Raw genomic sequence first — 15695 nt, forward strand, 5'->3', positions numbered from 1 at the left:
ATATATATATATATATATACATATATACATTAACTGAATATAAAAATGTTTATTCAAATCACAGAATCCTGCATAAATATCTAATAGATAAATAAAATTAAAATATGAATAAATAATTAGACATATCCATTTATTATATTTTATGGATCATTCTTAAAAATGTTGAGGTCATGGCACAAGACGCTGAAAAAACAAGGAGAGGCATATATAGCAAACGAAATGTTTATGATGAAGGTCATCATCATATTTCATTTTATATGAACACATTTTGCACTTTATTTATTTTATACATATAATACTTTATAAGCTACTGATTTTATATTAGATTACATGTTTTCTATAATTTTTTTCTAATCTCTCTGTTCTAGATTCCGTTAGTAAAAAAGTTTAAAACAAGCACATCTGACATCTGATGCGATCTGACCCTGAAGAAAGCGAGGATTAGAATCACATGATGAAGCTGTGATTGCAACTTTAAAAGTGACAGCACAGAAACACGCTTGGAAAGAAAACGAGAGCATGAGTCTTTCCCTGTGTGTGTGGGTTTGAGGCGACCGCAGATCATTAGAGACGCACGCCGCAGTCAGAGCCTCGTCTTACCTCGCTTCCCTCGTTCACAGCTACTCCAGAGTTCATGGTCCCTAAACTCCCGGAGCTATGTGCGTTTCCGGAGACGGTTTTCCAGCGGCAGACAGCAGATGTCCGCAGCTGGCGAGAAACACGTCTGTTCTCAGGTTCCTCCCGCTTCTGTAATCCACACACACCGCTGCCAGCTCATCCTCCACACAATCCGGCGGTATTCCCAACACAATCCCAGTGCTAATCCACACGAGAGACCACTAAATCCACGCTCCGCACATTCCTCGAGCCAGCCGGAGACTCCAGCAGCAGAGAGAGAGAGAGAGAGAGAGAGACAGAGAGAGAGAGACAGAGACAGAGAGAGAGAGAGAGAGAGAAAGAGAGAGAGAGAGACAGAGAGAGAGACAGAGAGAGAGACAGAGAGAGAGAGACAGAGCTCCTCTGGGCTCACATGCAGCATGGGGCCAGAGGACGGAGTGTGTGTGTGTGTGTGTGTGTGTGTGTGTGTGTGTGTGTGTGTGGGAGGAGACTCCTTCAGGGCCGTTTCAGGCCGTCAGATTCCCCTCAGCTGGAATATGATCAGTCACTCCAAGCTCTCGACCTCCTCCCTCATGCTAACACTGATCTCAGCCATGCACTTCAAATACTAAAGAAATAAATCAGCTGAATCGATTAATACTGTCTTTGATAATTTATAATTATTAAATAAGAATGTATGTATTATTATTATTATTAATAGTCTATTATTTTTAATAACAGATTTTTTTTACATTTTCAAATAATATTAAATTATAAAATTATTTTAAAAACAATATTGCATTAAATGCTGCTACATAAACACACACACACACACACACACACACACACACAGTATAATTAATAATTATATTAATGAATAATGAATTCACATAAATTTAAATGTATTATTTTGAATCACAAATTCAAATTTTAAATTACAAATATTTAACACTTAAAACAATAACTATTATCTTACTATTTTCATTTTAATATTAATTTATAATAATTAATTTACATACATTTCAATGTATTATTTTGCTAATATTAATGTAAAAATAATTATATACATTATATATATATATATATATATATATATATATATATACTAGGGGTGTGACGGTTAGTATATGTTTAAAAAACTAAATAAACAAAATGACTTATTTTACATATAAAGAGTAATTGTGGCTGGATATTTTTTTTTTTTTTACCTTTTATCACAGTCTTGGGCATGTCAAAGATTAGTAACAAGATTGGCTTTGATGCATTGTTAGTTTTTGTGCAGCATTAGATTTTAATTTTTTTATCCCTCATTTATTGTTCGTGGCTGTTTTTGCCCCATTGACTTCCATTATAATGACATTTTTTTGATTGCAAAGATATGACACCATAAAATCATGCATTCTTGATGGTTGGTGGTTTTCCCTGTTGGGAAGAGGTACAATTTGTTATTTTTACATTTGATCACTATGTGGGACCATTAACCCTTTAGATAGGCCTGTGCAAAAAAGCTTGTATATGGAGCTATATGGAGTATAACAGCATATTATATTGTGTGTGTGTGTGTGTGTGTGTGTGTATGTTTGTCAGCATTTAATAGACAGAGCCATAGATCGCTGACAAGCTACGCAATATCGCGTTTATTATCCCGGATGAATCGCCTTCGATAATGAACGTGATATTGCGTAGCTTTTCAGCGATCTACGGCTCTGTCTATTAAATGCAGTTCCATTTAAAAGCAGGTGATGGTGATTTAGCGGTAATCAAGGAAGCAGCTTTACTGATTATATGCGCATGATCATATCGTTAGCTATATCGCCAAGCCCTAACACACTCTCACACTATAATTTGCTGTTATACTCCATATAACTCCATACACAAGCCAGAAACTATGCTTTTTTTGCACAGGCCTATCTAAAAGGTTAATGGTCCTAAGTGATCAACTGTAAAAAATACAAATATTACCTCTTCCCAACATGGAAAACCACCAACAATCAAGAAGGCATGATTATATGGTGTCATGGCTTTGCAATCAAAAAATTTCATTATAAATGGAAGTAAATAGGGCAAAAACAGCCACGAACAATAAATAAGAGAGAAATTTTTTTAAATCTAATGCTGCACAAAAACTAACAATGCATCAAAGCCAATGTTGCCCAGACTGTTATAAAAGATAAAAAAAAAAATCCAGCCCACAATCACATTTTATACTGAAAATAAGTCATTTGTGTGTTTATTTCCAAATCAGTGACATCGTTTATGAACTTGGTAAAAAGAGTTACAATCTTGGATTTTCTTTCTTTTTTTTTTTTTTTTTTTTTACATTTGGTAGTTTTGATCAGGACTGAGGTTGATTAATAGATTTATGCAAAAAAAAAAGTATTGATCTGATACATTTCAGGTTCGTAGCCAGCCTATTGAAAGGGGGGGTTCTTTTTTTCAAAAAGTGGACCTTTTTGCACTTTTTTTTGTATTTAATTATGAGGTTCAAATACTGAAATATATTGCATTTTATTATTATAACCATGGCCATAGCCAGGCTTTGAAAATTAGTGAGGTCCATGGAGTTTCTATAATAACCCCGTTATTATAGAATTGTGATATAATAACCCCTATAAATTCAACTAATTATATTTTTCTAACACTTGAAAAGAGACAGAAATGTAGATGTGTTTGGAGGGATGCTCTTTTTAAATCATGCCCTGTTTATTGCATCAAAGTTTGTTAACATACATATTACCCACCAAACGTGTTTTTGACATAGTCAAGATTACAAAAGACAATTCTTAACTAAATTCCAGTGGCGCAGAAGATAAACTGTGTGTCATTGATGTGATCAACACGGGTTCGAATCTGCCTTTTGGCGTTATTTTTTTCTCCCTTTTCAAATTTCAAATCACATCAGAAAAGTATTTATTTTCAATGTAAATGAAGTAAATAGTCAAAAAGTTAAGGATAGGTGTAGGGAGGGTTTTATTGTCCCAATAAGGTGTCATCCATTAAATTACACTCAATAAGTTATTATTGCATTCTGTTTTATAATGTACTACAATACTGAGGTGCAGATAATTGCCACTATTTGAAGTAAGTAGCCTAGTATAAACAGCAGAAAATCCTGCTATTTGAATAGAGTATACATAGAATCTATTGATATTTGCACTTAGTGTAAATAGCATATCACAAAAAAATTATCCTATTTGCACTTAGTGCACAAGGAATGTTGCCAGATTTTCTATTAAAATAAACAAAAACCTATAAATAAATAAAATGGACTGAAATTATTTAAGATATTTTGGAAATTATAAAGTTATCGCTGACCCTAAACCTCAACTTCCTACTTTATTAACTTTGTAAAATGTTAAATTAAGTGGAAAAACAAGTAAAAAAAAGCCTTATAATAGCAGGATCTGACAACATAGATGCTGCGTCTCGCCTCTCGCTCTCAACTCTCTGAAGACTCGTTCACTTCGGAAGCGTCTTGCAGCGATTATTTTCATACCACGGACGCTAAACATTCTGAATTATACATGCAGACATTCATATGAGGAGTTTAGCAGAAAATTAGTCAATCAGAGAACAATTTTTTTATATATACACACACACACACACACACACATATTCATATAATCGATTTATATTTAAAGGATAGAAGGGTCATATGACGATACTAAAAATAACATTAATTTGTGTATTTGGTGTAATGCAATGTAATATACAGATATATACAATATTTTCGTTCAGAAAAGCATGGTGTGCTCTGATAGGCCAGCTATCCAGTCTGTTGTGATTGGCCGAATACCTCGGAATGGTTACGCCCCTTACCATATTTGGAAACACACATCGTCTAATAAGTATAATTATATATAATATAATTTTAATGCTATAAAATACCATAAAAGCAGCATTAGAAAAGAATAATGAAGGTCATTATTCATTATATCACCAAAAACAAACAAATCTAATTTTAAATCGAAATGGAATTTATAAGAGTTTTAAAATTTTAACTACAGTAGGCCTATGTAAAAATAAATACATATATAAATCTTACATGATATAGCAAGTTATATATACCAAGTATGTTAATGTATGTTTTGATGCTTTTGGTCCTTTTTTTGGGCTTTTGGCCATGCCTTTCATTGTGTAAAACAAAGCAGTATGAACATTTGGCAAAACATCTGCTTTTTTGTTCCACTGAAAAAAATAATTAATATAGGTTTGAAACGACATAAATGTGGATAAACGATAACAGAAACATTGATCATTTTTAGGTGCACTGTCCCTTTAACACCCAGCCTCTGATGGTTTATTGGTGTTTGCTCATTGTTTTCCTCATGCTGGCCGAGATCCAGAACTTTCTCTGCCGTTTCTCTGGCTGAGGCTCTTAAGCAGATTATATCGCTCTCCTGGCACAGACTCCGTGTAACAGACTTAATTATAGGTGTGTGTCATTGTGTTAGACGAGTCTTCATCAAACACTCTGTCAGAAGCAATGAAAAACACCATGCATCAATATCACGGCAGCATTAGAGCGAGTACACAGATGGAGTGTGTTCTGGATTTACACATTAAAACTGAGATGGGGTTGAGTTTATAAGGGTAAAAAGAGTCTAATATTGATGTTAAACATGCCTGTGTTTTATAATGAATTCAACAGCTCCCTCTAGTGAAGTTGTAAGGTGGATCATTTCACCCAAAAACCCAAAGTTTTGTTATCATTTGTGTTCACACCGGCTGGAGAAAAACAGCTTGAAGCTGCAGAACTGCGTCTGAAGGACATGAAGGTGAAGGAGAACAGCGTCAATAATATAATAATTTAATAATGCTTCATTTTATTTATATTATATTTGAAGCATTATAAAGTATATTTCTTGCTGATTTTTATTCAAATGACTTATATGTTCATAGAAGTAACAAATAATTATGTTAAAAAGTGATGTATGTGAATGTTTTTTATCAAATTGAAATAATTTGGGAACATGGGGAAAATGGTTTAAAATATAGAAAGAATAAAGTTTTTTTAATGCTTTAAAAATATATATCCAAAAAAAGGCACAAATATGTTTTTAGAAAATATTTACATAAATACATTTTGAATAAACTTTGAATAATACACTATTTTATACTTTCCCCCGAAATAATCTGTACAATAAATGTCTCTTTACAGTAATATTTTAATATTTTTAATGCATCCGAGGTGAATAAACGTGTCAATTTCAATTCAAAAACACAAATTTCTTAATATTTGCAGATTCTGAATAGTGTATCAGCATTATACTCTCCAGATATGTAGCATTTATTATTAAAAAGCCAAATGTGTAGACCAATGATACGAAGCAGAAAAAGAAACCAAGTGCCTAAAAATGTCCCGTTGCATTTAGGAACAATACTTCTGCATGCATAACTTTTATATAACTTGTTGCATCTGTTTTTATATCAAATCACACATATGGCCTCCATTGTGAGCACTGATTCAGATTCTCATCAGCTGAGATATATACCGCTCTGAGCTCTTAACGAAGCCAATAACGAAATGAAGCGAAATAGTGTGCAACAGTCATGAATCTGCGGTGATTGCATTGCTGGATCTTGTTGTGTTAAGAACATGGGGAAGGACTTAATATACGCTGTGATCAGTCAGCATTCCCACTTATCTGAAATGCAGCATTGCATCAGTGTCTCATCAAGAGTCCAAACAGCTGATAAAAACATCACAATAATCCACAGCACTCCAGTCCATCAGTGAACATCTGGAGAAGACAAAATCTGGACTCTCATTCTGACGGCACCCATTCACTGCAGAGCATCCATTGATGAGACACTGATGCAATGCTACATTTCTACAAACCTGATGAAGAGACAAACTCTGGGATAGCTTGAGGGTGAGCACATTTTCATTTTTAGATGAACTACTCATGTAACTTAAGAAAACCCTTTGTTATAGTACTGCCCTGTGATTTATACAATGTGTAAAACATGAATCGACTCTCGAAATCCAGTCATTAAAAAAAAAAAATGTCCTATACAACTTTGAATGTCATGGATATAAACTTTTTTCTATTCAAAGTTTCATTCTTTCAAATAATTAGACAAGTCCAGAAAAATTGTAATGGGGAAAAAAAAACTGAATCCAGTAAATAAATCAATAAAAAAAAGTAAAAAAAAAAAAAAATTACATGATTTTCAACAGGGGATTAATTATGAGTTAAGTTTTTTTTAGTGCATTTGCATCTACAAACCACAAAATAAAACTTAAACAACCAAAAAAATTCCACTAAACTACTTTTTAAAATCTAAACATATTCTGCTTATATCTTAGAGATGCCGTTTCAATTGAAAACAATGACAAACACTAAAGACTGAAGCAGGTTTGGATCTGGACTCAACATGATCTTCTGGAAACTGGACAGACTGAAGATAATTTGCCATGCGCTCCAGTAAACCGGACTTTGACTGATCGTCTACATGCATTAATGAGATGAGGACATTAGCGCTCGGGGCAGAACGCAGTGCTCAGCAGATAATGTCCATAATGAAATTTGGGCTCTAAGTGGAGGATAAAGTGACAGAGAGAAAACCAGAAAGAGAGAGACAGACAGCAGACCTTCAATACTGATCCAATATACAGCAGGCATCGCTTTCTAACAGAGTATCAGAGAAAGAGACCGTTTTAAACAGTCTTACTTTTAGTAAAGTCTGTAAAATTAATAAATGCATTAGAATTATTTTAGATTTCAACAAATGGAAAAATTGAACCCTATTGTAAAGCGTCATTGACCAACATTTATTATTTATGCAGTTTTGTTTGTTTGTTTGTTTCTCAATCTCACACTAAGTTACAGAAGAAATTAATTAATAAAATGAAAACACACACAGACACACACACACACACTGTTTCTCACACACTTAGCCCAAAAACAGATGGATATAAAACAGAAAGTGCACTCTCACGTTCCTACAAAGCATCTTTAACTGCTCAATAAAAACTACAGATGCTGTCTAATGAAGAAAACTGGAAACTGCAGCAAAAAACAGCATGAACCAGCAACCTCAATAAAACATTACTGCAATCCTTCACAAACTCACAACGGACATTCTGTGCTAAACAGGCCGTTAACAAGAGTTTGTCTTAATAAGAAAGAAAGAAAACAACACTGAGCAGCAGAAAACCCCAAAGCACTGCTTCTGAAATATATCAACCACACATAAAAACAGCTCAAATCATCTTCTTAAAGCAGAGAAGTACAAATAAACCTGTACAAGCATGTGAAGAGTTAAACAGAGGTGCAACACACGCTGGTGAAGTCAGTACAGCTTTACTGCAGTAACCGGATCGGCTGTATAACGGCTGAACATCAGCGTTTAAACATCACATGACACCAAACACATTCCTGCATCACTATAAACACACTCGCTCTCTGACATCACCTACACTAATACATACCACATGACAGAGCAGAGCAGTCCAGAGACACTGACAACACACACCAGTGATGAACTGACCACACACACACACACACACAGAGACACAGACACACACACACACACACACAGAGACACAGACACACACACACACACACACACAGAGAGACACAGACACACACACACACACACACACACACAGAGACACAGACACACACAGAGACACTGACAACACACACCAGTGATGAACTGACCACACACACACACACACAGACACAGAGAACAGACACAAACACACACACATACACACACAGAGACAGACACACACACACACACACACACACACACACACAGACACAGAGAACAGACACAAACACACACACATACACACACAGAGACAGACACACACACACACACACACACAGAGACACAGAGATACACATACACACACACACACAGAGACACAGACACACACACACACACACAGAGACATGGACACAAACACACACACACACACAGAGACACAGACACAGACACAGACACAGACAGACACTGACAACACACAACAGTGATGAACTAACCACACACACAGACACAGAGACAGACACACACACAGACACTGACAACACACAGACACACACACAAATACACACACACACACACACACACACACAGAGACACAGAGACACACAGACACACACAGACAGACAAACACGCACAGACACACACACACAGAGAGAGACACAGAGAAAGACACAGAGAACAGACACACACACGCGCACACACAGAGAGAGAGACACAGAGAACAGACACACACACACACACACACACAGAGAGAGAGAGAGACAGAGAACAGACACACACACACAGAGAGAGAGACAGAGACAGACAAAGAGACAGAAACACACACACAGACACACACAGAGAGAGACACACACACCGACACACACACACACACGTCTCCTCAGTCCCCAGACATTTGCAGACTGATATAAAAAGAAGAGGGGATGACACACAGTGCTAAACAGGGCCTTGTCCCAACTTTTTCGAGATGTGTTGATGTCATGAAATTTAAAATCAACTTATTTTCCCTTAAAATGATACATTTTCTTAGTTTAAACATTTGATATGTTGTGTTCTGAAGAAAATATTGGAATTCGAAACTTCCACATCATTGCATTCTGTTTTTATTCTCAATTTGTACAGTGTCCCAACTTTTTTGGAATCGGTTTTGTAATAATAATAATAGGCTAAATTTTATTAATGAAAACATTTTGTTGCTGCAATGAAAGATCAAGAATCATCACTGAGAATGATGAGAATTACATAAATGAGAAACATGTGAACAGTAATGATGACAATATAGAGGGCAAATGTGCTTAATTGTTATACAAATATACAATGCAATCAATATTAACGGCTTCACGCAAAATATAATGTTTTTGGATGGAAATAAAGGAAGGCTGATCTTGATCACACATGACATGTTCTTCACTTCCAAAGCAGACGCTGAACAAGAGAGCACTGATGAGCAGATCTTACTACAAACACCTGCTGATAACACTTCATTCATCTTCACTCTCACGCCAAACTACATCAGATATTCACCCTCATGCCTTCGAATCAGATAATAAAAGATCTCATCAGGAAATTAAACTGCCTTGAGTGAAAAAAGACCAAACAGCAGTGCACCCACTGAGATCAGACACAGTGCAGGACAGCATCACCAGCGCCACCTACAGACTCACTAACACACTGCATCCAGCTTCAGCGCTTCCTTCAGATCCCTGTTTCGCTGGATATGGGTAAAGCTCACAAAAACATGTCTAAGCCTGTTTCCACCACATAAGAAAAACTTGTGCTCTGTTAAATCAAAGTTATGGGATACTAATTCATAAATGAGATCCAGTTGAAATTATGAAAAGGAGACGAAAACAAATTCTGACTTTACAAAAACATATAAATAACACATTTTATATAAATAACTATTAGTTTCTTCTTTGAACTGTCATCATTTCGACTTTTAACTTGCACACGATTTTCTTTTTATTTGGTGGAAATATGATCTCATAAATTTTTGCCCCCCAAAATCAAACTAAATAAATTAAAATGTTTGAATATATCTAGCCTAATTTAACAACCATTAAATTACTCAAACTGTTCTCAATAATCTTGCTGGTTCTTATCATTTTCTCACTACTGTAATAAAGTAATACATTTATAAATTCTGTAATGAAGCATTAATGCAAATGCACCTTGACTTTCTGTCGAAAAGTTGATAAGTGTGCAGCTTTATATCTTTCTGTAAAAATTCCATAATGCAATGGTTTTCAAATAAAGCAGCAAAAAATGTAAGGCAGTACGAGAAACACTACCATATCAAAGGTTCATTTAAGAAAAACTGCTTCTTTTTATAGTTATTTATAATATTATTATTAATGTTACCATTATACAAATCAGCACTGACAATATGCACCATAATTACAATTTAAAGGTTAAATGTTGTGTAAATAATAACACTAGACGCTGCGTGTTTGTTGAGTCACGCATGGTTTAAACAAAGGGCTTGAATAACAAATGCTACACACTTGCATTGCTTCAGTGCATCACTATAATGAAGCAACCACATCAAATCAATTGCTCTCGCCAGTTCAGTCAAAGGCAGCTGTTAAACAGCGGTCAGACTCACAGTATTGGTCAGTTCCAGGTAGTTCCCGCCGCGGGACAGGAGCTTGTGAAGTCCAGCCGAAGGCTCCAGGAGTTTGTGGAGTAACGGTGAGCTCTGCTGCGGAGCATGTGTTTGTGTCAGAGACTGCAGGTCTACACGAGCGCCTGCGTGAACAAACAAACACCACAGACTGATGAAACACAGACAACACACTACCGCACAAACGTTTGGGGTCAGTGAGACTTGAAATGTTTTTAAAGAAGTCTCTTCTGCTCATCAAGGCTGCATTTATTTGATCAAAAATACAGAAAATAAACAGTAATCTTGCTAAATGTTATTACCATATAAAATAACAGTTTCTATTTTAATATCCTTTAAAATATTATTTATTTCTGTGATGCAAAGCTGAATTTCCATCATCATCATCACGCCAGTATAAAGTGTCACATGATCTTCAGAAATCATTCTGATATGCTGATTTATTATTAGAATCTTCAAAAAGATTTAAAAAAAATTTGTTTTGGGAAACTAAGATAGTTTTTTCAGGATTCTTTGATGAATAAAAGGGTAAAAAGAACAGCATTTATTCATAATAGAAATACTTTCTAACAATATTTAACACATCCTTGCTGAATAAAAGTTTTAATTTCTTTCAAAAAAAGAAAGAATAAAAATGTACTGATCCCAAACTTTTGAACTGTAGTGTATATTGTTAGAAAATATTTCTATTTTAAATAAATGTTTTTCTTTTTAACATTTTATTCATCAAAGAATCCTAAAAAAAAAAGTATCACAGCTTCCAAAAAAATATGAAGCAGTTCAACAGTTTTTTGGATATAAATTCTTCTATTAAACTTGATCATTTAAAGAAAAAGAAAAAACTAGCTTCAATAAAAGCATAAATGAACAACCTCAGAGCTCATAGTAGGTCTGTCTTTAAAATAATAGTTATATCCATATGGAACTGATTTTTAATGCAAAAAAATATACGGTTGAACCGGTCCATTAATACTAATAAAATGTGTTATTTTTAATTTAAAATACTTTATATTTCCTGAGAATTATTGCTAATACAAATGGTGATTTTTAATACAAAATTATATAATTCCACCCTATATTTTTGTCCATTATTGCTAACAAATTGCGATTTTTGTTTTTTTTAATATACTTTTGCATGCCACATTTTTGTCCATTATTGCTAATAAAAAGGAATGGGTTGAACTTTGCACTTTTGGGTATATGGGTATAATGTGGCACAGTTGACTTTATTTTGCTTTCCTCTATTACATAAATGATCTGTAGTGTCCTGCACCCAACAGCAAAAAATATATATAAAATATGATATCAAATTGTTTTGGTTTGACTAAGTATTTCACGGAGACATGGACAGGAGAATGCTGGTAGATAACACACCTGGACTGTTCTCGCTGCTGGAGGCCACACACTCGTGAGGTTTCCTCTCCTCCGAGTCGCTGGACACCAGGGAAAGCTGGCCTTCCTCCTTGCGGATCTCGTTGAGCAGCTGCATGCGGCAGCGAGTGAAGTCTTCGAAGGAGATGTTTCCTCGCTCGTCTGCGCCCAGCTGCCCCATGATCTCTGCCACCGAGTCCTCCATGTTCAGCTGCCGGCAGACCATCAGCAGATCATTCCTGACCGAGACAGAGACGCTTGAGATTCAACACGGAGGGAAAACATGCCATGCACATGTACAGTCATCCCAAAATCATATTTGGACAGCCTGATCAGAAGAAAAAACATATGTATGTGTTTGGACGTGACTACATCACATTCACTATGAACATCTTCCACTAAGTCGGAAATATTGAAGTTATGATTTGTAAACACATGAACAATCAAGCGAAGACATATTTATAAAAAGAAAACTAGACACACTACATTGCATCAGTGTCTCATCAATGGATGCTCTGCAGTGAATGGGTGCCGTCAGAATGAGAGTCTGATAAAAACATCACAATGATCCACAGCACTCCAGTCCATCAGTGAACATCTGGAGAAGAAACAAATCCATCATAAAGATGTTCTTACCTAAAATACGAGTCCATACTCCACAATAACTTCACTTCCTCCAATGAAAAAGTCCATCTCCTGTTGTCTCAAATATTTATTTGATTTGTTTTGGTCTGTAAACTGTGCTTGATCTGTGCAGATTTCTCTCCTGATTCAGACCAGAACACTTTTTCACTGGAGGAAGTGTTATTATGGATTATAGACTCTATGTGTTTGAGTTAAAATCATCTTAATGCTGGATGTGTTTCATCTTTTGTCTTCTCCAGATGTTCACTGATGGACTGGAGTGCTGTGGATTATTGTGATGTTTTTATCAGACTCTCATTCTGACGGCACCCATTCACTGCAGAGCATCCACTGATGAGACACTGATGCAGTGCTACATTTCTCCAAACCTGATCTGAAGAAACAAACTCATCTCCTGTAAATCTCAGATGGTCTGGTTTTGGCAGAACCATGCCTCTAATGTATTGTTAAATGTCACATTCATCATATTTCATGGTTTGCTTTATTTGAAATAAATGTTTTGTTAGACATCATGCATTTAAAAAGTGCAATAAAAATGTGTAATATAAATGTGAAATATAAAATGTAATAAAAACCAATATAACGCTTCTGCATTGTTGTCACGACTTGAATGCATGATATGCTCCAGCTCTAAACCCTAAAGTGACAAGTCTTCATTTTCAACTCAAGATCTGTTCTACATCATTTGAAACTGAACACACTTCACATGTTTTAGCTTTAATGTATGTGCATGTATCTTTTTTTTATATATATATATATATATATTTTGAATCTAATGCAACGACATTTTGAAGAGTCATTTTAAGTGTCCAAATACTTTCGGAGCAAATGCATGACATTTAACAATATTAATCTGTTTTATTTAATCACACTGAAGCATGCTTTTGTCTTTTTTAGTAAAGAAAAACTGTCTTTGTCAAACGGTTCTCATGCAACCTCTTCAGAATCACTCATAATTCATCAAATTATAGAAATGAACACAAAACGTCCCACCAAAAGCGCTCCAAACTATCAAGAGTGAAACATCAACAATCGCTGAAGTGTAGCGGATGAGGATGAAACACTTCCGACTCCACAACTAACATAACACACCTCTGAGCAGCCCAGGAGCGCCCAAACAAACTTTATACGCCTTAATATGTTTGTTTTTCCTTCTTGTCGTGGATTAAATCGTAATATCGCTGCTTCGCGATCGTTCATACAAACGGAAAGGCTCGTGTCGCACCGCGTCTGTCCCGCTGTCTCCAGAGTTATTATTCTGCACGTAAACCCGTCAGAGTGAGTTTGCTGCGGTTTCTGACCGGTTAATGTATCCGTCTCCGTCTCCGTCGCAGGTGTGGAAGAGCCTCCGCACGCGCTCCTCCTCCGCGGTGCTCCCGGAGTCACTGCTGCCGCCGCTCTCTTCCTCCGCCGCCGCCGCCGCCATCATGAACACACCGCTGTCCGCGCGCTGCTTCACTTCACAACACTTCAGTCAACTGCATGCCTTTTTTGATTAGTTCACATATTTTACCACATAACAGTTTAACAATAGTATATTATCCATTCAAAAATTTAAAAACAAAGGGACTTTGAAAAACAAGTTTATTTTTATTGTACATAATGCATATTTATCTTATTTTTTTAAAAATGTGTTTCAATTATTTTTACTCGAAATAATATTTAATTTTAAATAAATATATATTTATTTTAATTCAAATACATTTATATTTAATTTATTTGTAATAATATTTCTTTTTAAATATTTTTTTGTATTATTATATAAAAATGTATTTATATAGTTATAAAATATATTCATATTTATTTTATATGCATTTATATGTACTTTCTTTGATTTTGAATATTATTTAGTGGTGTCAAATCGATTAATTGCATCCACAAGTTTGTTTAAATAATGTGTGTGTTCTATATGTATATATATATATATATAAATAATAAATTTATACACACACACACACACACACACACATACATATATATATATATATATATATATATATATATATATATATATATATATATATATATATATACACACAGTACAGACCAAAAGTTTGGAAACATTACTATTTTTAATGTTTTTGAAAGACGTTTCTTCTGCTCATCAAGCCTGCATTTATTAGATCAAAAATACAGAAAAAAACAATAATATTGTGAAATATTATTACAACTTAAAATAATAGTTTTCTATTTGAATGTACTTAAAAAAAAAAAATGTATTCTTGTGATGCAAAGCTGAATTTTCAGCATCATTCCTCCAGCCTTCAGTGTCACATGTAACATCAGTCGATCACATGATCATTTAGAAATCATTCTAATATTCTGATTTATTATGAGTGTTGGAAACAGTTCTGCTGTCTAATATATTTGATCAATAAAAGGTTCAAAAGAACTGCATTTATTCAAAATAAAAAAAAAAACATTCTAATAATGTTTTCTTTACTATCACTTTTTATTATTATAATTTAACACATCCTTGCTGAATAAAAGTATTGATTTTATTAAAAAAAAGAAAGAAAAAAATTACTGACCCCAAATTACTGTCCAGTAGTGTATATTGTTATTACTAAATATTGATATTTTAAAAACATAGCTTTTTTTTTTTTTTTACTTTTTATTCATCAAAGTATCTTAAAAAAGTATCACATGTTCTGAACAAATATTAACTTTGATAATGAATCATCATATTAGAATGATTTCTAAAGGATCATGTGATAATGATCCTAAAAATCCAGCTTCACATCACAGAAATAAATGATCATTTAAAGTATAATAAATGTAAAAACACTTATTTTAAATTGTAATAATATATCACAATATTACATATTAAAATAGAAACTATTATTTTATATGGTAATAACATTTTGCAAGATTACGGTTTATTTTCTGTATTTTTGATCTAATAAATGCAGGCTTGATGAGCAGAAGAAACTTCTTTCAAAAACATTAAAAATAGTAA

At 34.4% G+C, this 15695-nt stretch overlaps 1 protein-coding gene across 1 annotated transcript in view; it reads right to left on the reverse strand.

Annotated features, from left to right (window-relative positions):
• Positions 1–14295, reverse strand: part of mcc (MCC regulator of WNT signaling pathway) — a 70142-nt gene extending 55847 nt beyond the window's left edge. Inside the window, exons 1-3 of the mRNA XM_026243355.1 lie at positions 14038–14295; positions 12095–12330; positions 10703–10845 (exon numbers count right to left, since the gene is read on the reverse strand). Of these exons, the coding sequence (XP_026099140.1) occupies positions 10703–10845; positions 12095–12330; positions 14038–14165 (507 nt within the window). The 5' untranslated portion in view covers positions 14166–14295. The remainder of the gene's footprint in view (positions 1–10702; positions 10846–12094; positions 12331–14037) is intronic.
• Between the last annotated feature and the right edge of the window lie 1400 nt (positions 14296–15695).

Source organism: Carassius auratus, unplaced genomic scaffold (assembly GCF_003368295.1).
Source record: "Carassius auratus strain Wakin unplaced genomic scaffold, ASM336829v1 scaf_tig00003102, whole genome shotgun sequence".
NCBI lineage: Eukaryota > Metazoa > Chordata > Actinopteri > Cypriniformes > Cyprinidae > Carassius > Carassius auratus.